This window comes from Vulpes lagopus, chromosome 4, assembly GCF_018345385.1.
Source record: "Vulpes lagopus strain Blue_001 chromosome 4, ASM1834538v1, whole genome shotgun sequence".
NCBI classification, from domain to species: Eukaryota; Metazoa; Chordata; class Mammalia; order Carnivora; family Canidae; genus Vulpes; species Vulpes lagopus.
Window position 1 is genome coordinate 131,595,880 of NC_054827.1, and position 26,785 is coordinate 131,622,664.

Consider the following 26,785-nt stretch of genomic DNA (forward strand, 5'->3'; position numbering starts at 1 on the left):
ATTTGTCCCTCCTCATCTCAATGGATGTGGCTATCTTTATTTCCTCTAGTCTCATTGGTTTATTACTCCTCTTTGAACTGTATCTTTATCGAAGGTGTGTTTTCATCTTATGCTGTATCAAGTCTTTGTGTAATGAAGAAAGATGAGGGGATGGATGAATGGATGGACGGATGGATAGATGGATGGATAGATGCAAGAAAGGAAGAAGGGATGAAGGAGGATGGGAACACGGGAGTATGGGTGGATAAGAAGATGGATGAAAGGATAGGAGGGAGAAAGGATTAGTGAGTAGAAGTAAGGAGGGAAGGAGTTAAAGAGAGAGGAAGATAGGCCAGCAAAGTGACCTTGATAATTACGGCCAAAGCTTTTTCTAGAATTTGATCACTGGCTTTTCTATTCTTGGAAGACCCATGAATGGAACCACCACATTCCCTCTTGGGCAATCAGATCACAGTTTGCTTCTGAGATCCAACTGCAGCTTACTACAAATGCTCCCTTATGGTGCCTAAGCTCCTTTCACTGACGCCTGGAGAACTCTCTGGATAGAATACTCCACCTACTAGGACATAGTCATCTCCCCTTAATCTTACACACACACACAGGCTTAGCCAGCTCTTCAAATTCTCATCTGATTATAAGGTTCGGGCTTTCAAGTCCATGGTCTGCAACAACGGAGCTAAAAACAAAAACAAAAACAAAAAAAAACCCAGACTTCTCAGGGACAAATTGTGCCCACTCTGCAGAGGCCAGAAGACTCATTCTCAAAACTGATGCTGCCTTTTAATGACAGCAAATCAGGGAGAAGTTTCAAGAAAAAGAGTAGTCATGGCAACTGCTTCCAGGCACCCGTGGTGTCCTTTACATGAAGTCGAGGCTGCTTTCTGGAGGAACAAAGCAGAAGGTGCCCAGGACCAGCTCCATGAGACCCTGCTCGCTGCAGCAGCCACACCCTGGAGCCTCAATGCATTCCCGACACGCTGTCACTTGGCGCCACATCCAGGGGTGTCACCAAGCATGAACGTACCAGCGAGAGGTCATCAATGACGTGCTGCTGCTCCAGCACCTGCAGCCGCAGGAACTCGATCTCCTGCTCGTCCCTGGTCAGGCTGAGGTCATTCAAGGAAGTGTGCCGCTTCAGAGATGCCTGGGCCGACAGCTTTTCTTTCTGCAGCCAGAGGGAGAGAGCATCGCAGGGATGCCTGGCCGGCAGCTTCACCACAGGGCACGGCTGTGAGCTCAGGGATATGGGATGGAAGGAGGGATGATGGCCACCCTGTCCCCAGGCTGGAGGAAGCGACAGATATGGACCAGAAGCGAGCCCGGGGCAGGGCCAGCAGTGCCCATTGCTGACAGAAAGGGCTGGGCGGGCACGCGGCTGGGCAGGGAAGCTGGACAGGCAAGCAGGCCACCAGCAATCACATGCCTTCTCACCAGGGCCTGCGAGGGGGTCCTGGGAGGAGGACACCACACCCCATAGAGCCTCAGGCTTGTCATCGTAAGTGGGGTGACCAACGCTGCCTTGCACAATCAACCTCAGCCTCTTCCACAGACCATCAAATACAAGACACCACCCTGACCACAAAGGTGAACCACTCTGTTGGAGCAAATGCAAATGCCTTATGCAAAGATGGCCATTGCTTTCACCTCCTGAGCTTGCACAAGAGCCAGGTATTCTGCGAGGCCTTTCTCTGGCATCACTCCATCCTCCGGACAACCCCGCAATGCTGATATTTCCATGCCCACTTTCTGGATGAGGGCACTGAGATGCAGAGGGAATGAGGGGCGTGTCTAAGGACAGGGGTGTGGCAGTCAGCAGGGTGGAGGTGCAGCCCCAGCGGCGGGGTGCTGCCTGGAGTCCTCCCTCCAGGCACAGAGCCCAGAGCACTGTGGGTCTCAGAGAAGCAGGAGCAGTGGGGATGGGCTGAGACCCCTCACAAGCTTCCCAGGGGAGGCAGGGGCTGGGGGCAGAATGTGGACCGTGAGGGTCAGGGGCTGGAGAACCCCAGCCAGACACAAGAACACAAGGCTGGTCCCAGGTGGCCTGTGACTCACCATTTCCACATTTTCCCTCGTGAGGTTCTTAATTTTCTCCTCCATCCTCTGGATACTCTGCAGCAAATCCTCATTCTTCTTGTTCATGCGCTTGTTCTTCTCCACAAGGGGCTTCAGCTGGACCTCGGTCTCACGGGAGCGTTTCAGCTGTGATCAAAAAGATACAGGAGGCCGGTGGTTTTCAGACCCAGTGAACTGCTGATGTCACACATCCATTCTGGGCCTTCCTTGGGACTGGAGCTGCCATCATTGGGACCACATTTCCTGGATGGTACAAACCCCCAAAAGATCCCACAGACACCTGGCTCCCAAACACAGTGTCCTACCTGAGGCTCAGAGGGCCCTGGGGAAGGCAAAGAGGAGGAGGCTACAGTCCAACCGGGGAGGCCCGCAGACCTGCCTCAGGGCACCCTGTCCTGTAGGGTGCACTCCCTTCACCTCTGGGCATAACCCCCAGAGGTCAGGAGTCACAGGCATGAAACTCAGTCCCCTGACCCAGCTGCTCCTGGCCACCATTCCTCTCCAAGTGCAGACCTAGCAGAAAACTTCTTCGGGCGACAAGTGGGCACTGGCCCCCCCTCTGTGCCAGACTCAGTGCTGGGGGTACAAAGATAAGTAGGGTAGGCATTAGCCCTGGAGGTGCTCCCTGAGTCCTGACAACTGGTGGGGTGTCCAGGGAGCCCCTCTTGGGACTGGAGCTGAGTCAAAGGGATGGTACAACAGGGTCCCCTTCCAACAGACGGAAAAACAGGGCAGAGGCAGTAAAAGAGGTACGAACGCAGTGAGACAAGTGCAGGCAGACATTGCAGGCAGGGAAACCACATGCTCAGAGGTTCAGAGCGGACAAGAACACAGCTTGTTCAGTATTCTCAGAGGGAACAGAGAATGTGGGGTGATGGGCAGAGGAAGGGGGGGCATGGTGGGGCCTGGTCTAGGATGCTGGAGAGCTCTATCATTTAATTTCTACCCCTGGTCCTCGAGAGCTTCAAAGCAGGAGCGCTCTGTGGTCCCGTTTGCCTTCTAGAACAAACTGCAGGAAGCCCCGCCAGGCTTGTTCAACCCTCAGCACAACCCAAGGAGGGAGCCCCATCCCCATTTCATAGACAAAGAAACTGACCACAAAGAGGTGGGGCGCTGTGCTGGGGGTGGGGGGGGGCATGCAGAAAGTGCTGGTGCTATGACTCAAACATAGGGACTGACCACAGATCCCGGATTTTGGTGACCAGGCTGTAAAGTTAAGATAAAATAATCGGGTGGCATCCATTCAAATATAAAATGGACCTTTGACCCATATGTTCTACTTCTGGAACTCTACCCCACAAAAATAAAGGGTCAGGTGATAAAGATGGAAATGTATCTTCTGGGTGGCATGTTTGTAACTGCAAAGGAACCCGAACATGTTTGTACAAGCATTAAAACCATGTAAGAACCACCTCAAACCGCTAAGAGTGGTTATTTCATGATTTTAAGAGCAAGATTTCAAGACCTGCTTAATTCAAGATTTTAAGACCCACTGGCTAGCAGGTCAATTTTTGCTTTAAATACTTCAGTGTACTTGGAATTGTTTCCAGCAAGCTACATGTATTTCTAATCTTATTAGTAAGCTATTATATAGCACATGAGGGACTTTTTTTTAGCTACTGAATATTTAAATGTAAAGTGTATATCTACTATTAGATGTACAGTCTGATTGAAGCCATTTACAAATATGCCCCTAAAAATACTTGAAGGAAATAGATTTATTTAATCCTATTAAAACTGAAAAGGTGACACTCAGTAACACTGTTCATCTCCTGTGTTTTTCAAATATGAGAGAGGCATTTACTTTCCTAATAAAATTTAGAATCAACAGGAATATGATGAGGTGTTTGTCAAGAAGTTTATGTACTGGCTCCCATTACATAAAAATTCATTTAGCTCTTTATCCAGCAAATTTACACATATTCAAGAAACCTCTCTTTTTACTATAGGTTTACTTTTTTAACCTAAAATACCTGTTCATTATCTTTAAAATTAGAAATACATCAACTTTTATGCAAAAGGAAGTTATCAGAGATGCAAAGAATAAAAATGATCCGTAATCACACTACGTAAAGCAACGTCCCATATCCAGCACGATGACAATGTATCTTTGCTCTGTAAACTGCTTGTCAATTAATTTACTGCAAGCCAATTTCCATGGCAAGTAAGTAGGATCGTTTTTGTCATTCTTAATGGTGGCACACATTGTACTGCATAAGTGGCCCATAACTATGTTGCCCAATACTTGAATGTTGAACAATTGGGCTTTTGTTTCACTTTGGGTCAGTTTTGGTCGCTCACATAAACAACACTGCAGTGAACATCCTCTCCACACACCCCACATCTCTGCCTGTTTGCTCAGGGCAAATTCCTATAGAAACACAGGGCAGGAGCAGCTTTCTTCACTGAGTGTGTATCAGATTTTTAACCAGAAATTAATGAGAAAAAAAGTGAAGAAAACCAGAAGGCCTCCACACTAGCTATGTGCTCAAGGTGGGCTTTGCAGCCCTGGGGCAGCTTCCTCACACCCTATAAGGCACCATCTGCCTCTTGGCTGCTGATTACCAGTTCATTCCTCTCATCTGCCAGGAGGGTATTTCTGTCCTCCAGCTTCCGTATCACCGAGTTCAGCTCAGCAATTTTTAGCTGGAATCGCCGCACATCTCGCTCGTCCATATGTTGATCCTAAAAAAAAGGCAAGATACAAATGTGCTTTGTAGAAGCTTAAATGACTCCAAGCACTCCCGGAGAACCCACAGGACGTGACAGCGAGCTCCTCATCGGGAGGCCCGACACCACACGGGGCTCCCTGAAGTTCAGCCACATAGATGACACCCCAGGCCATGACAGGGACTTGTGGGAAGACTTCACCTCAAAGTGACAAGACTTCAAGACCCTCCAATGGCTCCTCAACAGCCAAATGTAGTCTCTGGGGACCTTCATGTCTGAACCCTTGCCCACTGTGCCTCTCTTACAAAGGCACATCATGGATGTGCTAGGACATTCTTCAAGACCCACTGGGCCCAATCTTGCTGGCCACTGAAATGCCAGCACCTCATACTGATGTCTGAACAGAGCATACACGACAGACTTTCAACCCTTTGGTGAATGAGTGAATGTATGAATGAATGAGTACATGCTGCTTCAGCCTCGACTGTGCAGGTTAAGCACCAAGCTGTTGCCCCCAAAGCCCCTTCCGGCTGGCTAGGCCCCTATCCATTTTTCAGGACTCTGACTTCAAGACTGGGCCCCTTTCCTCATTCCTACTGCACACCTGACACTGTCTTCATTTCTTTCTTGTCCACTGAGCTCAAGACCACTGGAGGTAAAAGCAGCCAGATGCTCACCTCTTATCCCCAGGCCTAACAACGGGCCTTGCACATAGTGAATGCCAGCCAGTTTGGGGAGGGATGGACAGATGGACAGATGGAAGGCAGGGAGGGTGAGAGGAGGCAGGCAGGCAAGGTGACCAGAAGGATGACCAACAGATAGAAAGAAGAACAGGTGGTGGTCAGCCATGAGGCTCCGGTGGCTTGCACCTGCCACCATCCCCCTCACCTGGACGCCCATGAGCTCAGCCATGTCCCCTATCCCGGGGGGGAGCTCTCTCTTTGGGCTGCTGTGGTACCGTTCTGCCTCCTTGACCTGAACCAACTGCTCATCCAAAGCCTCCTTCTGAAGGAGTAGCTTCTGGGTCTGACCAGTCTGTACGCCAAGTTCCTTCTCCAAGGCCAGAATCACACGGTCTTTCCCTCTGATCTCGTCCATCTGCAAAAGAGAAAGAAAAAGCAATCAATCTAGGGATTCACGACCAGGAAGATCTCTCCCTCGTTGGCCTGAGGCCCAGGAAAAGGATGAAGCAGGACCACAGACCTGGGTCAGCGGAGCCCAGAAAACTCGGGACAGAGGGAGACCACAGAGCACAGCCCAGGTCCTGCTGCCCTGAGCACAGAGGAGCAGCAAAATTATGGGTTCAGTGACTTACATGGCCAACTAGACACTTACTGGTGAGATATATCTATGCTCACATCTCTCTCACTTGAATGAAAGGAAATAAAACCCTGACCTCCAGGCCCCGCCAGCTGCCTCACCTCCACAGCTGAGCTTCTTCACAGAATTGGTGGGTCTCATCTCCTACTCACTCCCCAAGCCTCTCCTGTCTGGTCACAGCCCCTACTTCTCTACCAAAATAGCTCTTGCTAAGGTGTTCAATGCTCCCTGGGACCCCAAACCCACAGGACAACTTTTTTTCTGTCCTCCATCCTCCTCACCAGCATCTGACCCTGCCACCCATTCCCTGGCCCGTGAGCCTCTCCCACCCCTCCAACCCTCTGCAGTGACTTCTTGGTTTCCATCTTACTGACTCACTCCTTGCTCTGGCCACCATTAAAGTCTGGAGTTTCCAAGGCTTGGCCCTCTCCCCAGTCGTACCCTTGTCCCAGGCAGCCATGTCCTCACCCATGACATTAACTTCCCCATACACAGCTGACACCCCAACCTATTCTCCAGGTCCTGACTTATCTTGGAGCACCAGAATCATAGAACAGGTTACTTGATGTCTCTGCTGGAGTCTCTACAGGACCTTAGCCTCTCTACACGCAAACCTCAAAGTCGTCCCCAGTTTGCCCAGCATGCCCCAGAGGAAACCAAGCACAAAGAAGCTTACAGAAGAGCAAGCTTTGGCCCTAGGCCATACGCTTCATCTGATTCCAGACACAAAGCCAACAGCTGGGAAGCTGCCTCAGTAAGGGTGCTGTCCTAGGGTGTCACCCCCCCACCCCCACCCCACCAAATCCATGTCCTTCCTAGAACCTGAGAATATAATGTCATTTGGAAAAGTGTTGCTGATATAATCAGTAGGAGGAGGTCACACAGGAGCAGGGTGGCCCTCCTGACAGCATCCTTAGAAGAGAGGAAGAGGGTCACCTGGGTGTTTCAGTGGTTGGGCTTCTGCCTTCAGCTCAGGGTGTGATCCCGGGGTCACGGGATCAAGTCCTGCATTGGGCTCCCTGCAGGGAGTGTGCTTCTCCCTCTGCCTGTGTCTCTGCCTCTCTCTGTGTGTGTCTCTCACGAATAAATAAATAAAATCTTTTAAAAAAGGAAGGAGGAGGAGGAGGAGGAGGAGGAGGAGAGAGGAGGAGAAGAAGAAGAAGAAGAAGAAGAAGAAGAAGAAGAAGAAGAAGAAGAAGAAGAAGACAACGACGAAGAAGAGAGGAAGAGTAGCATGGACACACAGAGAGAAGGCTGGATGGCGATGGAGGGCAGAGGCTGCAGGGAAGAACCCAGGAGCTCAGGAATGTCGTGGACTGTATAAAGCCATGAGGGCCCAGAAGGAGCAAGCACGGCTCCTCCCTATACTCCTCCCCATGCGCCTCCAGACTGACCCCTGGATCTCAGACCTCCCGCCTCCAAAACTATAAGCCAATGAATTCCTGATTGCTTTAGCCACCCAGTCTGTGGTCCTTCATTACAGCAGCCCTGGGAAACTGAGGCAGGCTTTTAAAGGGGAATGCCCCCCAACACTGAGGTTTTGTTAATGGACAAAGACTACAAGAGGTTCGGCTACGGTGATTCCTCTATCATCTCGGGATTTAGAAATAAATGCGGTCTGATCTAAGGCACACAGCCAGCTCTGAAAAGAACACCAGTGCTTTACTAAGGGTGGTTTCGACACAATCCCCTATGGATAAAGCCCTTAGGATGGAATATCTGCGGTGTTATTTAATACGTATCTGGGAGGGCCCCCCACGCACGGGCCGGTGTGGAAGCAGCGCAACACAATACTGCCTTGATCAGCCAACCGAAAAGTGATAGCCAGTTGAGATCAACGACTTTGCGGAGTGGAGAAAGCACAGCGTCTGGGACAAGACGTTAGGATGGGCACACGGCTCCCACAGGCAAGCTGTGTGACCTCGGCCAAGCCACATAACTGCTCTACACCTCAGCCTCTTCACATAGAAAAGGGGACATAGGAATAGCCACCCAAAAGGGGAGCAGAGACAAGCAGGCTGGTGGGGAACCAGGCCACCGGGCCCAGGCCGCCTGCCTTAGAGCCTTGACCCTACTGCTTCCCGGCTCCGTCACCTCGGTCGTGTTCCCTGATTTCCTCCTGCACCTCTGTGTTCTCACCTGCGAAATGGGATAAGAACAGCACACGACTGGGCTGCCTGGGGGACTCAGTGGTTGAGCATCTGCCTTCAGCTCAGGATGTGACCCTGGGGTCCTGGGACCAAGACCTGCATCAGGCTCCCTGCGGGGAGCCTGCTTCTCCCTCTGCCTGTGTCTCTGCCTCTCTGTGTGTGTGTCTCTCATAAATAAACAAAATGTTAAAAAAAAAAAAAAAGCACATGACCAATAGGGAGGGATATTTTGCAAATGAAACATGCTCACATGCAGAAAGCACCCGGCATGGAGCAGGCATTCAGCAGATACTAGCTCTAGTGAAAGTTGTCCAGCAGCACATAGTAGGTCTCCACAAACAGTAGTACCTGTCCTTCCTAGACTGTCTCCTTTGGGTATTTGGATATTGCGGAAATAAATGAATACAGTAGATGTTTGAATTGTGGTCCTTCAAAAGATATGCCCGTGCCCTCACTTTGGATTCCTGGGACCATGACCTCATTTGGGAAGGGGGTCTTTGCAGACGTAGTTAGGTTAAAGATAGTAAAATGAGGAGATCATCCTGGATTAACTGGGTGGGCCCTAATAATAATAAATAATATAATTATATGAATATATTATTAATATATTATTTATATTATATTAATACCTATTATAATTATATTATTATTATTATTATTATTATTATTATTATTATTATGAGCATCCTTGTAAGAAGAGAGGACAGGGAGATAAAGGAGAAGCCACAGGGAGGAGGCCACGTGGAGACGGAGGAGAGAGGGACGCAGGGCCAGGAGCCCCAGCAGCAGGGAAGGGCGGGAAGGACCCTCCCCTGGACCCCCAGAGGGGCACAACCCTATCGACACATCTGACTGCTGGCCTCCAGACTGTGCTGGAACACACTTCTGTTGTTTTCAGCCACTAAGCTTGTGGCCATTTGTTAAGAAAGCCACAGGGGAAGAAGACCAATGCCCTTCTCACTCAGCACAGTCAGCGTGAATAATTAAAGCCGACTGTGATCTGTACCTCTTCCTGTGACTCGGACACCTCGAGCCTACCCACACACCGCACGGCAAGCAATGCTGGTCAGAGCCCTGCCCTGGCAGCAGACCAAAGTGGGCTCAAAAGCCTCCCCTCCCCCATACACTGTGTGATGTCCCGGCGCACAGGCGGGGCCACCTGTCAGACCCAACCTCAGCCTTCTGTAAGGTGGGGACCCGGAGACCTCTCTAGAACCTACTCGGTCCAGTTGTGGAGATTTAGATTGCAGGGCAGAGCCTGGCATATGACAAGCTGCGACCAACGCTGGCTGCCACCACTCATCTGAGTTAGCTCCTGGTAAACATAAGGCTATCTTGTTTAAGCAGCAGACCATTAAAAACTAATCAAATAATGAGATTATAGAAAGGAGAAATGGTACCAATCCACCCCAAATACCAGGTTTTCATGCAAAATCCTACAGTTCTGGAAAATTCTCTGAGTCACCTTTGAGAGTAAAACGTGTGCTGCCCACCTCCACATCCCCAGCCCTGTGTGACCATCTCCCAGGCCAGCCCAGGGCCAGCCAGGTGGGGCTCCTGAAGCACCTGCTGATGTGCCCGAGGCTCCCCCTGGTGGTGATCCACCGGCAGCTCCCCACCTCAGCAGAACCCCCTCTGAAGGTCTCCCTCCCCCAAGTAGGGAAGAATCAAAAAACAAAAAAAAAAAAGAACCCTTGAGGATGCAAAAGACTTGTTGCCACTCCCGATGCCAGTCCAGAAGCAGTAAGAAGTATGTGAAAGGAGTTCATTAATTAAACCACTCACCTGCTTTCATTAATGCAACAAATACTGAGCCCGGTGCCATCAATGGGTACTGGGAAGCCTCTATGAGAAAAACAGACCTGGTTCCCTGCCCTCAGAGCTTCCATTCTAGAGGGGGAGGTAGCCAATAAACATAATAAACAAATCAACCTGCAGTAGATCAGAGAGAGTGCTCAGTGCCAGCAGAAAAAAATAAAGTGCAGGAATCAATAGTGCTGGGGGTGGAGGTGGCAGCGGTGTTGCACATTTATGTGTAGGGTCCCCCATAGCACCCAGGCCACATGCTTCTTGCTTTGCACTGAGCCTAGAATTGGAGCCCCCACCATGCATTACACCAGCTCCTCCCACACAAAGCAGCAGCATTGCAAGCCAGACACTTCTGGAATCCCAAATTCTGCACCAAGATAAGTGCCAATTCTCCCACTTAGCCCAGGCAATGAGCAGAGAGAGGGCTTACACCCATCACTCTGGCAAAGGTTCCTAGGAAATAGTCCCCAGCAGCAGAGATGACATCCAGGAACAAATGGTCAATGCAGAATGTCTTCTGGAGTCGACCTCGGCTAGGTTGTTCTAGTTCCCCAGCCGGCACCCTGAGGTCCCCTGAGGTCTTGCCAAGCTCACACAGCCAAGGGCAGGCACTCCATTTGCTGACTTTGTGTCTGGCTCCCAGGCTGAGCTCTTCACCATCCTGCCCCCTGCCCCCAGGACCCTGACGAGGCCACGAATTCCTCATGTTGAGAATCCCTGACCTGCAACACCTGCGTGTGAAACCATTCCTTCTCCCAGCTTCTAGTCTCAGGGTATGCTTTAGGAGAGGGGTGGGGCCGAAGCCATTGCAGCTCCCAGGGAAGGCCCTGATTGGCTCACACCAGCCACATGTCCTGCCCTCTGGCAGTAACTGGCCCTGGAAGGATACATGAGCCAGTCAGAGCCAACGGCCTGGAGGCAACACAGCTAGGACCCCCCTCTGCTCCTCATTAGGAGCCAAAATAGAGCCTTCTCTGGGCTGTGCCTGTGAGGATGGGGGCCTAGCACCGCGGTGGCATCTCACCAGCCCAGTGTGAGCCGCCACAGGCTGAGAATGACGCAGCAGGAGGCAGGGCAGAGCCTGACAAACCAGGATCCCACTCCTTCAGCTACAACAGCTGACAGAGGACGGTTCAAGCTGGTTCGAGGCAGAATTTCTGCGACTTGCAACCAAAAGAGCCTGACCCAGAGTTAGGGGAAGCACACCACCTGGGCGATGGCTGTTCCTTCCTTCTCGTGTGCCAGTGTGAGCTCAGTACTACATGCGAACTGACGGGCCATGCTCTCTCGAGGTCTTCCCAAGACCCTCACAGCAGATGGCATTTACCCCATCTTACAGCCAGGTGAGGCCCCGGGCGACGGACGCACCCAGGCTCCAGTTAGCAGCAGAGCCATGATGCAAACAGTCAGCCTCTGCAGAGCCCGCACCATCCCATGTGCCCCACACCCAGCAGGACATTCGTCCTGGTGAAAATCTTCCTGCGGCCCACTCCCAACATGCCCACCAATGTGTGAGTAACTCTGTTAGCTCCACTTCACCCCAGGATTTGGGGAACAAGGAATGAAGCTGAGGCTGCTCCCCCGATACCGGTTCTCACCCTCCTCCTTTGGTGCCTGTGGCCAGTGACTAGTAGGGGCATTCACCCAAACTTCACATCCACCCTAAAAGTCAGAATGAGATCTTATTTGGAAACAGGGGGTGTCTCCACAGATGTGATGATGATGTAAGTGAAGATGAGGTCAGAGCAGATTAGGGTGGGCCCTGGATCCACTCCCGGTGTCCCTGCCAGAAGGGGAGCAGACACAGATGCACAGGGGAGTTGAAGTGGCCTTCAACTGGCAGCAGAGCCCACGATGGCACGGCCACAGCCCGGGAACACCAAGGATTCTCGGCCACCACCAGAAGCTGGAAGAGGTAAGAAGGGACGCTTCCTTGAAAGCTGCAGAGGGAGCATGGTCCCGCTGACCCCTGATTTCAGACTTCCAGCCGTGAGGGAATAAATTCTCCACAACCGTGAAAGAATAAATTCTGGTTTTAAGCTACTGACCTTGCAGTAATTTGTTATGGAAGCCCTGGAAAACTAACAGAGGACCGGGCTGGGATTTATTAGCAGCTGCTGTGCACTCAATAAAAGGACATTTCCCAGGCCCCTTGCAACTAGGTGAGGCTGAGTAAGTGCTGGCCAAAGAGCTGGAAGGGGAAGTGTATGGAACTTCAGGGAAGACCACGTCCTTCTTCCTCTACCCTCCTACTGTCAACCCAGGATGATGATGTGAGGGCTGGCACTCCACGGGGATGAGGGGCCATGAGGACCAGAGCCACACCCAAAGCCCATTCTGAGGGCAAACCTGGGAGGTACGTGTATCCCTCACTATTCTGTGGAGCCCTGTGGCAGCCCTTTCCAGACTCTGTATATGAGAAATGTCCAGTTTTTAAACCCCAGTGTCCTGGAGGAGTTGTCTATTATGTGCAACCTGGCCAAAGCCTAACTGGTCTAGGAAATGAGTCCAGAAACTAGTGTTACTGCCCCATGTGGACCATAACCGCCTTTTCTGGTTTGCCTCTCTTAAGGGGCATGTTGATGTGTGAGCAGGGCCCAAAGGCCTTCCTGCTTTCCTAATCTGATCCAGCAGACGAAGAAATGAAGCACAGGCCACCCTCCAAACACATTGCCATGAGCAACAGGCTTGCCTGAGGATTTACATTTTCCAAACTGGCGGATAACAGGAGAAATGGACACCTGATCTTGTCACTCAATTCTCCAAGTGGCCCTTTTAAGAGAAAATCACACACACACCGAGGACACCTGAATTGAGGATACTCCTGTTTAGCACTGAAACGGAAACCGGCACCAAATCCTTTGGTGAATTTTGAATCAAGCTCGAGCAGTCCCTGATGCAAATATGTGTTCCTTCCTCATTTTATTTGCCTTAAATATAAACTTCTCCTGCAAGAGAGGAATGTGAGTTCACAGGTCTCCTGTTATGGAAATGATAAACTGGGGCAGGTATGGGATTACTCCCATTTCGGAGGTGAGGCGCCACAGGCTCAGAAATAGTAAGCGACTCAATCGGGCTCACCCAGTAAGCAAGACTGGATTCACACCCAGAGCAGACTTTCTCCAGGGATTCCTGGATAGCTTAGCAGTTGAGCATCTGCCTTCGGCTCAGGGCGTGATCCCAGGGTCCTGGGATCGAGTCCTGCGTTGGGGTCCCCACAGGGAGCCTGCTTCTCCCTCTGCCTATGTCTCTACCTCTCTCTGTGTCTCTCTCATGAATAAAATCTGGGAGAAAAAAAAAAAGCATACTTTCTCCAAAGGCTTCCCTTCCCCTGACATAATGCCTCCTCCACTATCTACACACACAGGAAGAGAAAAGGAGCTGGATATGACCTCTGAAGTCCCCTTCCCTGGACCGCCTTCCTGTTCCACAGAGTGAGATAGCAGGTAAAGAACCACTTCCTCCAATGAGTCTGTCTACAGAAACCCGACAGGGAGAACGGGACAGGTTCCTGGGCAATATCACCCGCTGCTCAGCCATCCATCCTCCCCAGCACTACAGCCAGAGCCCTGGCCCTACGCCCTGCGGTGCAGTTTTAAAACCAAAGTGAGGGCATTTTGTGTTGTGCCCACCCGTGAGTGTCCATCAGGATATAAGACAGGATGCAAGCAAAATGCTTTCCATCATTATCCTGCCACCCGAGCCCTGCATGCATGCGTGCTACGATGAGGTCTGCCAGAGGACATCCTCCAGGGCAAGACACCCCCTTCTGAAATGTGTCATTGACTACAAGTCATCGGAAGGCAGCGTGCCCTTTATAGCTACATGTGCATGGGAAGTGCAATCATGCACTCCAAATTCAGGGGCAGGGGCCTAGGCACGGGCAGGGGGGTTCAATCGTGCCTGGATACTTCTGTGTGATGGGTACGGAAGGGTTTATTATCTCACCTATACTGTTTGCCAGAAACATTTCATAATTATTTTTACAGAGAGAGAACCAGAGGGAAAGGGAGAGAGACCCTCCAGCAGGCTCCACACCCAGCATGGAGCCCCACATGGGTCTCAATCTCACGACCCTGAGATCGTGACCTTAGCTGAAATCAAGAGGGGGATGCTTAACTGAGTCACCCAGGTGCCCGAAACCTTTCATAATTTTAAAACTTTTATTAAAGGGAAGAAAATAAAGTCTCTAGTATTTAACAATGGCAGGTACAACTGTATTTTCATTTAATATTTTATTGGGAATTCATGTAACAAACATCACTATGGCCATTTTAAATTTACAATAAAAATGATCACACTGTGCTCCTACTTCCAGTGTCTTTCCCTCTGCATGCAATGGTCTCTCATCATTTGACAAACTCCTATTCATCCTTCAAAACCCATGTCACTTCCTCTGTGAAATTACTCCTGGGTTCACATATCAGAGTCAACACTTGCTCTTTATTGCTGCCTTCTGAGCTGGCCTGGCCCTACCACTGATCTCACACTGTGATAATCTGTTCATACTTCATCACCTGGGTGACTGTCAGCTCTTTGCCGTCTAGGTTCACAACTTATTCTTTGCAGCTCTGGTGCCTAGGTTAGTGCTGGAACTCAGGCAAATAAATATTCAATGGAAGGAATGACAACTCTACTTTCTCCAGGGTCATCCTGATGGAGTATTTCATCATGGTGGGTGCTGTTTACACCCTCAATATTGCCCTCTTTCTTACTGCCAAACAGCTGTCCATTATATGAACATCCACATTTTATCCATTCCCCAACTGATGGACATTTAGGTTGCTTCCACTTTTTTACCATTACAAAGTGTTGCTGTGATCACATTTGCGACTTTACGTAAACATGTGTTTTCATTTCCCTTGGGTCTCCACCTGGGGGTGGAAGTGCTGGGGCAGCAGGTAAACTGTTATTTTAAGAAACTGCCAAATCATTTTCCAAAGTGCTCAGAGCATTTTATGATCCCAACAGCAGCGTCGGAGCATTCCCACATCTTCCCGAATATGTTATTGTCTGTGTTTTTGTTTTGTTTAATTACAGCCATTCTAGTGGGTGTGAAGCAGTATCTAGTTATGATTTGTGTTTCCCTGATGATCAGTGGGGTTGGGCATCTTTTCATACACTTATCTGTCATTTAAGTACATCTTTTTCAAAATATCTTTTTGAATCTTTGCCCATTTTAATTATTTTTCTTATTGCTTCAAAGTTGTTTTTATAATCCAATAGAAGTGGTCAGTGATACATGTGTTGAAAATATCTTCTGATCTGTGCTGTATCTTGTCTTTTATTGATGCCTTTGGATGAACAAAATTTATTTTTTAAATCTTTGGTGTACAACCTTCTCTGAATAGCGCAATTATATGAATAGTGTGTTTGTCTCTTGTCTGAGAAATATTTACCTACCCCAAGATCATGAAAATATTGCTCTGTGTTGTCCTAGCTGCTTCACTGTTCACTTTCTAACATCTAGGTCTATGGTCCGCCTTGAATTAATCTACAGATAGCATGATATGAGGATCACTATTCCTGTTTTATGTTGTTTTTCTTACAGACGTCTGACTACTTTCAACACTGTTTATTGAAAGACCATCCTTTCCTTACTGGACTGAGGTGTTATCTGTTTCCTAAACCAGGTAGCCACATGTGCATAGGTCTGGTTCCAGTGATTTACCCACATATCCTTCAGCCTGTGTTGATAGTAAGCTTGGTCATATGGGAGTATGAGGTTTCTAGTTTTTGCTTGCCTTCAAGATTGTGACGTTAGGTCTTTTAATTTTTTATATCAAATTTAGAAACTACTTGCCAATGTCTACCAAAAAAAGTCTGCTGGGGTTATGATAAGGATTGTCCTGAATCTATAGATCAATTATGAAAGAAATGATATTGATACAAGGAAAATGGCTTCTCCCTACATTAGAACTCCTTTATTTTTTTTCTCAGTCATGTCTTCTAGTTTTCAGGATGGAAATCTTATACAACTTCCATTAAACTTTATTCCTAGGTCATGGTGCTCTATTATAAATGGTCTTTTTTAAAGTTCTATTTTCCCATTATTCATTGCTAGTAAATAGAAGCACAGTTTATTTTTCATATTTTCTTTCACAAAGAGATTTTGATAAATTCACTTACTGATTCTAATAGTTTGTAGAATCTCTTGGATTTCTCCAACACAATCATAACAACTATGAATACTTTTTTTTCAATCTTTAGAACTTTTCTTTTTATTGTCTTTTGTATTTGAGGTCCTAGCCAGCGCAATGTTGAACAGATGTGGTGACAGTAGATATCTTATTCTGTCTTTGAATTAGGAAGTGTTCTATATTTTATCACTATACACAATGTTAATATTTTTTTAATAGAACTCCTTACCAGATTCATGAAATTCTACTCTATTCATAGTTTACTGAGAGTTTATATTGTGAAGTTGAATTTTATGAAGTGCTTATTCTGTATTAAAATGATCATATGGGGTTTTTTTCTCCTTTATTCTATTACCAGTTAAATTACACTCACTGATTTCTGAATATTAAACCAATCTTTGTATTCCTAGAATAAACCCAACTTGGCCATAGCTTATCAGCCCTTCTAAATATTGTTGGATTGTATTTGTCAATATTTTATTTAGTACTCTGGTGGCTAGGTTTATAAAGGATACTTTAAACCTTTTCTTGTAGTATCACTGGTTTGGGGATCAGTTATGCTGGCTTTATAAAATGAATTCGAATATGTTCCCAATTTCTCTTTTCTGGAAGAGTCTGTCATTAGTTTTATTTCTTCCTTAAATACTTAGAAGAATTTACCTGAGAAGCTTCTGGGCTTGACCTTTTCATCCTGGGAAAACTATTAATTACAGATTTAATTTCTTGAAGAGCCACAGGACTACTCACATTTTCTATTTCTTATAGTGTCCATTTGGTTAAGTCATATTTGTTCAAGGAATCTGCCCACTTCACCCAAGTTTGAAGTTCACTGATATATGCGGTTCATAAAGTCCTTGTACTGTCTCTTTAACTTCTGTAGGGCCTGTGGTAGTGCCCCTTTTATATTCCGTATACTAAGGACTTGTCTCTTTGTCCCTTCATTGGTATTCCTCAGGAATTATCAGTTTACCTACTTTAACTTTTGATGTGTTGATTTTCTTTACTGATTTATTTCAGTGATTCCTGCTCTTTAAGGACTTCTCAGAGACTGATTTGCTGTTCTTTTTCTTTCTTCTTGGGATGGAAGCTCAGATTTTTTATTTTCACTGTTTCTTCCTTTTTGTCTAAAATCTGTTTTACTCTAAAGACTACATTTTAAATCTAAACAGTACATACAAGAAAATGTGTATGTCCCCTTGAAAAGAATGTTATCTGCAGCTGCTATAATACTGTTTTGTTGGTTTAGGTCCAGTCAGTTCACTGTACTGTTTAAATTTTGCATATCTTCGTTCATCTATTATCTCTGTGCTCTATCACTTGCTGAGACACAGTGCTACTCTCCAAATATAACTGTGGATTTGTTTCTCCTTTCAGTTTTGATGTTTTTCTTTTGCACGATTTGAAGTTTTGTTATTAAGTGCCATTAAGAATTGACCCCTTAAAAAAAAAAAAAGAATTGATCCCTTTATTATTAAGAATGATCCCTCCTTTTCTTTAGTTTTACTCCTGGCCTTAAGATCTTTGACATGAATACAGATAGACCAGCTTTCCTTTGGTTCGTGTGTGGACATTGTACCTATTATTTCTATCCTTATAATTTTCAGTCTAATCATGTCCTCATAATCAAGATGTGCCTCTTGTAAAATATCACTATTGTTGCTGTCAACGCTACTCTGAGCAGCTTAGCTTACTTGCCTTTTCAACCTTCTGAAGTGTACAGGTTCGAAGTCTGACAGTTGTCCCAAGGGGCAGACTGGTGATGTGCCTGTTGCAGCCCCTCTGTCTGGCCGGCTGTTTCCTAAGTATGGTATGGCTCTGGGAGAGTTCATTCTGCCTTTTTGCCCGGCCTTACTTGGCCTCCCTCATCACCCCAGAACTCCATAAATATTTTAGGGTAAAAACTGACCCATTGTGTGGGATCCTCTAGTCTCCTATTTGTCATCCTGACCCTGAAAGATGGCAAAAAAGCCCTGATCACCTCACTCAGCCCTGCCTGAGTCTCTTTGCTGGGGGAAGCCCAACCCACACCCAGGATGAGCAAATGCCCCCAAGGGAAGAAAGTGGCTAGTAACTGTCAGTTCATCTGAACAGCTCTCTCTCCTCCCTTTGAAATTTTAACTATTCTAGACCTCAGAACTCCATAGCTCTCCAGTCCTTAAACATAGGTTTGCAATTTATGGTTTTCCCCGGCTGTTGCAACAGAATGGCTGGCCTGTCCCTATAAACTCATCTTACCTGGAGGTATAAATGTGCTCTGGTTCATTAATTAAATGAATAAATAAAGGCCCAGCACTTCACTAAGCTTTCACCGTCCTTTCTTCCAATACCCCTGCCCCTTATCTATTAACCTCATCTTACAGGTGAGGAACTTGTGCATCTGAGCTGTTCCACGCAGTACCAAGGATCCCACACCTAGCAAGAAGAGTTCTAAGCACCCAAAGCCTCTTTGCCACCACGAGAATGGGCAGGGACTTTGTAGAAGCCCAGCGTCTAGAACCACGTCTTTGCTCACTACACAGTGGGTCCTCAGAACTCTGTTTACTGCACACCTATGGAAAGGAAAGGATACATGCAAGCGGGGGAGGAAAGAATGCATGGAGGACAGGATGCACGTGGGCGGGAAGAAAAAGGTGCATGCACGCCAGCTGGGAAGGGGTGCAGGCAGCACGTACCAGCCTGCGGATGTCCCGCTCGCACTCGCGCTTGATGCGGTGCACCTCGTCCTGGTGCGCCTGGTAGGCAGCGCGAAGATCCGCCGCCTTGGTCTTGTCAGCCTGCATGCAGTTGCTGAGCGCCTCCTCTGCTTGTTTGCGCGCAGCCTTGAGCTCCAGGATTTCCTGTTGCAGACGCAGGCGCTCGCCGTCAAAGGTCCTGCGCGCCTCCTCTCGCGCCTCGGCCAGCAGCGCGGTCTTGACCTTGTCGGCCGCGCCGTCCCGCAGCACATTGAGCGTGGCCTGCAGCCGCTGCAGCTCGCCCTCCTTGATCTTGGCCGTGCGCGCCGCCTCCTGCTCGTGCTGCCGGATGAGCACCTCGCGCAGCGCCTGCAGCTCCTTGGTCTTCTCCTCGTGCAGCTTGGCCCTGAGCTCCGAGATGTAGGCCGTGTGCCGCCGCTGCTCCTGCTCGCGCTCCAGCTTGGCCTCCTGCAGCCGCTCCCGCAGTTTGCCTACCTGCGGCGCGAGCCACGGGAGAGGTGGTCAGGGTTAGAGCTGGGGGAGCCAGCCAGACCCAGCCACCACCTCCCCATGCCCCTTGGTGCTAGAAGGCCCGAGACCCTCCCCAGGCCCCCAGGCCCCAATATCCTGCCACCCCCACTGTCATGACTCTCATCCATCCCACCTATTGTTTTACTTCCTACTATATTTCCTACTATTTTCTTGAGAATTTCTCTAGAGGTGGAAAAACATCTGAAGATGCTGGAGAGGGCAGTCAAGCCTTTGACATCTCTTCCAATTTGGAGCTTCACAAGAGAGGACAATTTCTCAGTGATAAAACACAAGACACACAGGCAGAAATCATCTCTCACCAAAGATGAGCATATTTCACGCCAGAAATACCTTTCCAGTGCCCAGGCGTCGGATTGTGGGCTTAGGAAAGATAGAGAGAGAGGCAACCACTCTCATTGAGCTGCCCCCTCACAGGCTGGGGGCTCCAACAGATCTCCCACATTAACTCCTAGGAGCCTTGAGACTGAGATAACGGTTTTGAGGTTGATAGCAACAGCTTAGAGATGGATCCATGACCTGCCTGGGGGTGGGGGGAGGACCTGCTAGGGGACAGAACCAGGCTCACCCCCCCAGGCACCTGGCCCCAGATCCTGGCTCCTCAGGTGCCAGGCTGCCAACCCCACCTGAGCATATTTTTCTAATCAACAAAATTTAAAACATGACTTATAACATGTGCCAAGGGGATATTTTCTTAAAACACTCCAAAATGCATTATTCGATCTTTGCAAGTATCACACAACACACACACACACACACACACACACAGCAGGAACCCTTTGCAATCCATTAACTCTCTAAATCATACCAGTCTCCAAAGAATGGAAACCAATTGTATCTCAGGGAAGATAAGTGCTTCCGTGGAAGGTGGCAACAGTTTTCCCAGACCGTGCTGTTGACGGTATACTGATGCGCTAAAATTAATTTCAGGTGAGGAATTTTACAACGTCCCTGGGTATTGATCAACCCTTATTTACAGCAGCGGATAAAGAAGCAAAAGCAGCCCAGGCAAAGACAGAAGATCAGCACCTCCTTGCATCAAATACTTGCAACCACAGAAATAAAATGGGGAACCTTTGGTCCTAGACCCACCCCTCTCCCAGGGGTGGAACTGGGAGTCTTTTCCTAATGGATTGAAGGCCAAGGAGCTAGAATTTTAAATATTTAACATGAGTGTCCTTGCAAGGGACTAAATGCTTTTAGCATTGCCCTTTCTAGGAGGCTACACTGTCCTGATTTCCCAGGCTACTGCTGACAGGGATCAGAGTCAGAAGAAGGAGACTGGTCACATCCCCAGCCTGCACTGACGGGTGATACTGAGCCTCAAGACAGTTAATGTTAGGTGTCAACTTGGCAGGGCCAGGGTATCAGGCCATTTTGCCAAACACCAGTGTAAGATGTTGCTGTGAAGGCATTTTTTTTGTGGGGGGGAGGGGGAGATGTGATTCACATTTAAGTTAGCAGAACTTGAGTAAAGGAGGTGACCCTTCATAATATGGGTGGGCCTCACCCAATCAGCTGATGGCCTCCAGAAAAAGCCGAGCTCCTGATGAGAAAGGAATTCAGCCTCCAGACTGCTTCAGATTCTAGGCAGCAACATCAGCTCTTGCTGAAATTTCCAGCTGCCTGCTCTGGAAGTTCAGATTTGTCAGCCTCTGTGATCATGTGAGCCAACTTCTTAAAAAAATATGTCTCCCTCTCCCTCCCCACCCACATACACACGCACGCACACATTTCCTACTGGTTCTGTGCTTCCCTGAAAAAAACCTGGACTATGCACTCTGAAACAGAACAGCTGCCCATGAGGACTCAGGTGGAGGAAAACCAAAAGTGGATGAGTGGGTAAAGGGAAGTTTTCTCACAGGTTGACAAGGAGGAAAGAATGCGGAAGGGAGCGGAGGTGTGTGCAGGGCAGCCTGGGAGAGGTCGGGCCTGCTGAGACAGGCCAGGCCACACCGGTGTACAGGACAGGGATGCTGACAGAAAAGATGGGATGAAGGGACAAAGCCCTCCTGGGTCCCACCAGCTCTGCCCTGAGGAGCTGAGGGCTGAGCCCAGGGGCCACGACCCAAGTGTAGCAGAGCAAGGCTGGCTTGGACTGGTGTGGACAGAGCACCTGCTCCTTACTCCACTGAACTAAGCAAGTCTAAAAAGCTGCCTGCACTTCACCTGCCAGATGCCTCTCTGAGCTACTCCCCAGGTCCAGAGGCAGGAGACAGGAGCCCATGCCAGCTGCTCCTCAGCACTGGGCTCCAGATGAGGCAAGAGCAAAGTGACTGGGAGGGACCGCGCCCAGCTAGAGGTGGGGAGGGCAGCCAACGCAGGGAACATCTGAGCCAGCGCCACCTGCAGCTCCAGCTGGATGGGGGAAATCGGCCTCCCCTTGTCTCCTTCCACCCCACTCCTCATCTGATCTATCAGCACTAGCTCCCCATGTCCAGGCCTGGCCGCTTGTCCCACTCCCTGCCACCATCCTGATCCTGCCACCAGACTGTGGCAGCCACCCCCCAACCAATAATGTCATAGCTTTGCCCCTGCCCACCCCAGACCCAGGTCTCGGCAAGTCAGGGACTGTGCCCCATGGGCCATGGCACCCTCATGGGTGTTTCTGGACACTTGGAACGGTGTAAGAACCATTCCCTTGCTCACTAGCCAACAAGAGCCTTAGGAGTTGGCTCCAAACAGCCTCTGCAAAGCCTTCCCAGGCCCTCTTGCCCCTGCACCGTGTCCTAACATTTCCCATACAACATGGAGCAATGGCACACGGGTTGTTGAATAAATGAATCAAGAGATACATTCAGCACCTGCCTTCAACCTACAGTTCAACAGGGATCATCTGGGAAAACGATGGCACTTTAACTGTGGCATCAGCAATAATGTTATGCGATCATATAAAAATGTCATTTAAAGGCAACTATAAAGTTTATATCTATGTTTTTCCTGCCAGCCCGTAATCATATTGCTGAATTCTCTGAGAACAGAAGGTCCCCCAGCAGTGACACATGGAAAGCCCTCCCGAGGGGCCACAGGGGTGGCTGGGCTGAGACATCAAGCAGCCAGGGCGTGCCCTGTAGGGAGGCAGCCTGGTGACTGGGAAGCACAGTCCCCGCAGGCCTGGCTCCCAACCCAGTGCCACCACCTACACCTGTGCTGACCCACCGTTAGGGGCTGAGGTGTGTCCCCAAAATCCCCATGTGGAGGTCCCAACCCACAGGACCTAAGAATGTGACTGTATTTGGAGATAACATCTTAAAAGATGTAATTAAGTCACATGAGGTCACCTGTGTGAGCCCTGATCCATGATGACCGGTGTCCTTAAGAGATCAGGACACAGACACATAGGGAGACGGCCCTGTGAGGACAACAGGCAGAAGATGGGCATCTACACGCCCAGGAGGGAGGCCCCAGAAGAAACCAACCTGCCCACATCTTTATCCACCACTTCCAACCTCCAGAATAAATTTCTTGTTGTTTAAGCCACCAAGTCTGTGGTGCTTTGTGATAGTGGCCCCAGCGAGCTAGCACACCTGGGCAAGTCACCTCTCCTCTCTGACCTTCAGACTGCTCACCCATAAACTGGAGAAAGCCACCCCTGACTTCACAGAGGTCACTGCCAGGGTCAGGAGGCTCTCTAAGGCACCTGGTGTGGCCTGCATACTAGATGCATAATAAATGTCAGCTAACTGTCGAGTGACTGTGACAGGCAGTGCGTGTGTGTGACTGTCTCCTTCAAACAACCCAGGGAGGCAGGCACATCAGAGGACCTCATTTAACAAACGGGAAAATTGAGGCACAGGGTGGTTACATGGCTTGCCCAGAGACCTCAAAGTGAGTGAGGTGGTGGAGGTGGGATGGAGCCCCAGCAGCACGACCCTGGCCTTATGGCTTCCCCAAAACCATGGAGCTGTTGCTACTTCTGAATGGGATCTCTAGCCCCAAGGGATGCCAGCAGGGGAGTCCCTCCTGAGCCACACAATGCATGGACAGGCTGGCACCTCGGACAGCCGTGCTGGCAGGGGGTGACTGCTCCAGGTCTGGAGTCCTGAGTGTCTGGGGAAGTTGGGGGCATGTCTGTCCCCAAGCTCCAGGAGCCTGGCCTTCATGCCCCCCAGGTCCTGGACTCTGCCTCTGCTCTCCATGGTGCTGACCTGAGCAGGGGGCTGGGAGCTGAACACAGCCTGGCCCCTCACTGCTGTGAAGCCCCAGCACTCAACAAGACGGGAACCTATAGCAATTCCCCAGCAGTCCCTCTTGAGGTTCCAGATGCTGGAGGGTTCCAGATGCTCAGGGCCCAGGGATAACCTCCACAACCCCGCCCAGCACAGGCTAGACCCTTGGCCATTGAGGCTGCCCAGGAGCAAGCTCCACCTCCTTCTCCTCTCCCATGGACACCACGATGCCCCCACAGCTTGGCCTTCAAGCCACCCAAGTGACAACACCAATGGGTCTTTGTGTTGTATCTGTGACATTGAATCTTTAGGACTTTGACCAGTTAGGATTCCTCCACTGTGCCAGGCCGCCTATTGCAGCTGCACTTTGACTGGATGCTACAGTCTGCCTGGCACCCAACCAGGCGCTGCACTGACCTGCCCCAAAGCTCATTCTCACCCCCGAGAGAGCTCACCTGCCCCATCCCAGACCCAGACTCTACTGAAGCTCTTTAGCAGCCTTACCTCCTAACTCCCACCCACAGGCCCATCAGGTGGCACATCACAACCCCATGTTGCAGGTGAGGGAGGTTATGGCCCGGATAGTGGCATAGCTGCTCTGAGGTCACAGTGAGATGGGATGGGGCCAGGATCAGGACCCAGGTGGTCCCACCACTGCTGTTATAGCCATTTTACCAAGGGGCAAGCTGAGGCTCAGAGGTCAAGTGCCCACCCGCACCCCTAGCTTGGGAAGGCCCTCACCAGGGACCCTGCAGCACCCCCTCTATGGAGCCAGAGCGCCTGCACCCCTCCCACCTTGCTCTTTTCTTGCTGGAACTCGATCTGGATGCTCGTCAACTTGGCCCGAAGCTCCTCATTAGCCATTTGTACGGCGTCAGCCTCCATCTCGGGCTTCTCGCCCTTGTTCCGGCTCTTTTTAGACATACTTCCTCTGGGGTTGAGACACTGAGATCCCGAGGTTCACGCCCACCGGCCAGCAGGTGCCGCTCCAGGCTCCGCCACGCTAACCAGTCGTGCAGGGCTTAGTTCGTCCTCTGCGTCAACCACCATCACTTGGGACCCTGGAGAAGAGGGAGGCCAGGTTAGGGAGAGAGAGAGAGAGAGAGAGAGAGAGAGAGAGAGGCTGGCCTCATGGCCTGAGCACTCAAACACAACAGCAGCCAACGCTGCCTGAGGCCTCCCTGCCTGGGCCTGGCACCTGCTTGTCCCAGGGAGGCCCCACGATTCACAACACCCACCAAGCACCTCTCACTCACACTGGCTGCCACACAATCTCTCAGAAGCTCGTCAAGGTAGACAGTCTGGGCCCACCCCCCAGAGAAGCTGATCTGCGTCCCTCATAAGCACCCAGGTGATGCTCCCCAGCTGCCAGAGCTTGAGTAGTTCTGGTGTATCTCTGCCCTTCTCAAGAGGAGACCACACCCCCCGAGCAACCTGTAGGCTGCCAGCTGCAGCTGTCAGTGAGCCCTGGTTCCCAAAGATGCTTGCTTCAAAAGGCGGGTCCCTGGGTAGCCCAGAGCTCAGAGCATGAGGTGCGTGGTGGGACTGAGGAATCCAGATGCTCCATCGACACTCCCAGGTGAGTCTGGACTAGGATCTGAGGACTACACCCTGAAAAGTGTCCTTTTAGAATTCATAAAGTTTGGTGGTTCCCCCTACATGGCCCCCAGACCAGCACAGAACCGGTCACCCTGAGCCACTGGCTCTGTACCCAGTGGCGGTGCCTGTGGTCCCTCCAGGCCTCTCTGTCTGCCTGGCCAGGCCCGAGCTGGCTCCCTGGTGGACAGGGGTGTCATGATGAGCTAACAGCCCTACCAGCACTCACATTCCTCCTGGAGAGGCCTAGGCCTTCATTTGGGAGGGCTGCCCTCCCAGCCCATACAGTGGCAAAGCCCAAGTCCTTAAAATAAGGTCTGGAGTGACAGCTGGTACCACTGTGTCCTGGGTGTGACACCTAGATCACAGCTTATCAATCCATGCACCTGCCCTGCGAGGGGGGTGATGTTGCCCAGGGTTGCAGATGAAGGACTGAGGCCCAGAGAGGCTGAGTGCTAGCAACAGTCACACAGTCACGATGAGGCAACAACATTAAACCGGTCAAGCTCCACAGCCAGACTGGACGGGTGAGTCCAAACCCAGATGCCGAGGCCTGAGCCCTGTGTTAGCCTGACCCCAAGCTGCCCTGTCTCTGACAGCACACCTAGAGTCCCCCAGGCCCCTTGCTCTGACTTCTTGCTGTTTTCCATATGACAAACCGTGTATGTACTTATTTCTCGTCTGTTTCTCCTACACCAGGATGTGCACTCCAAGCAAGCAGGGCCTGGGTCTATATTCTCTGTGCCTGGCCTCAGAGCTCAGCATGCAGGAGGCACTCCAGCAGCATTTGTTGAATGAGAGAATGAGTGAATCAGTGAACGAATGAACGAACAAATGAGTGAAGCACCTACTATGTATCAGGTCCTGTGACAGGAGCTTGGGAGTGTATTGTCCTTGCAGCACCTGGAGAGGTAGGTACAGATATTAGGCCCATCTTAGAGATGAGAAAAAAATCCAGGCACAGAGAGTTTAGTATGCTACCTAAGGCCACAAAGCTGTTAAGTGGTGGCCCTGGGGTTAAACTGCCTTGGGAAAGAATGCACAGTGAAAAGAGAACTTTCCAGCATGGAGGAATGCCAGGATTTGCAGGTGGAACAGAAGGGATGAAATCAGCAAGGAATACCGTAAACAAGAAGCCTGGAGATAGAGGGGAACAAGGAGGACCAGGGAGGCTAAGGGAAGAAGGAGTTCTAGGAGGTGGTCAGGATGAGGATGAGGATGGGGATGGGAAATTGGCCACCAAATTCAGGAATATGCAGCCAGTGGCCTCAGCAGGAGCTTCTTTGTGGGGTGGGAGTCGGGAGGCAGGCAGACATCAGGGAGCTGGAGTGGGGTCTCACGGACGCCGGCACTTCGGGAAAGTGGCAGAGGCTCAATGCCTGGGATGCCCTGGGGCACCAGGATGTCCCATTTGGGAAGGCAGAGGTAGAAGCCAGTTTGACCCCTGCTGAACAGGAGGGTGCAGTGTTTCTCAACACCACGCCTTGAGGGATTATTCAGGGGTAATGAGCATCCCCACTGATTGATTCCAGAAAGGTACATTCTGTCTCCAGTGAGTCTGAACTCCATTTGCTCTGCCGTGACTTATGAGAGCACAACCCATAATTCATTGCTCGCTGCTCTGGCCGGCCTGCCTC

At 50.0% G+C, this 26,785-nt stretch overlaps 1 protein-coding gene across 2 annotated transcripts in view; it reads right to left on the reverse strand.

Annotated features, from left to right (window-relative positions):
* The window catches only part of JAKMIP1 (janus kinase and microtubule interacting protein 1), a 140,819-nt gene that overhangs the window by 52,559 nt on the left and 61,475 nt on the right, over positions 1-26,785 (reverse strand). The window contains exons 2-8 of one of the 2 annotated variants that reach the window (XM_041751151.1): positions 26,000-26,051; positions 24,348-24,613; positions 18,835-19,329; positions 5,632-5,841; positions 4,639-4,758; positions 2,053-2,199; positions 1,025-1,165 (exon numbers count right to left, since the gene is read on the reverse strand). In XM_041751151.1, the coding sequence (XP_041607085.1) occupies positions 1,025-1,165; positions 2,053-2,199; positions 4,639-4,758; positions 5,632-5,841; positions 18,835-19,329; positions 24,348-24,476 (1,242 nt within the window). In that variant the 5' untranslated portion in view covers positions 24,477-24,613; positions 26,000-26,051. The remainder of the gene's footprint in view (positions 1-1,024; positions 1,166-2,052; positions 2,200-4,638; positions 4,759-5,631; positions 5,842-18,834; positions 19,330-24,347; positions 24,614-25,999; positions 26,052-26,785) is intronic. The other variant, XM_041751150.1, reaches the window with a different exon arrangement.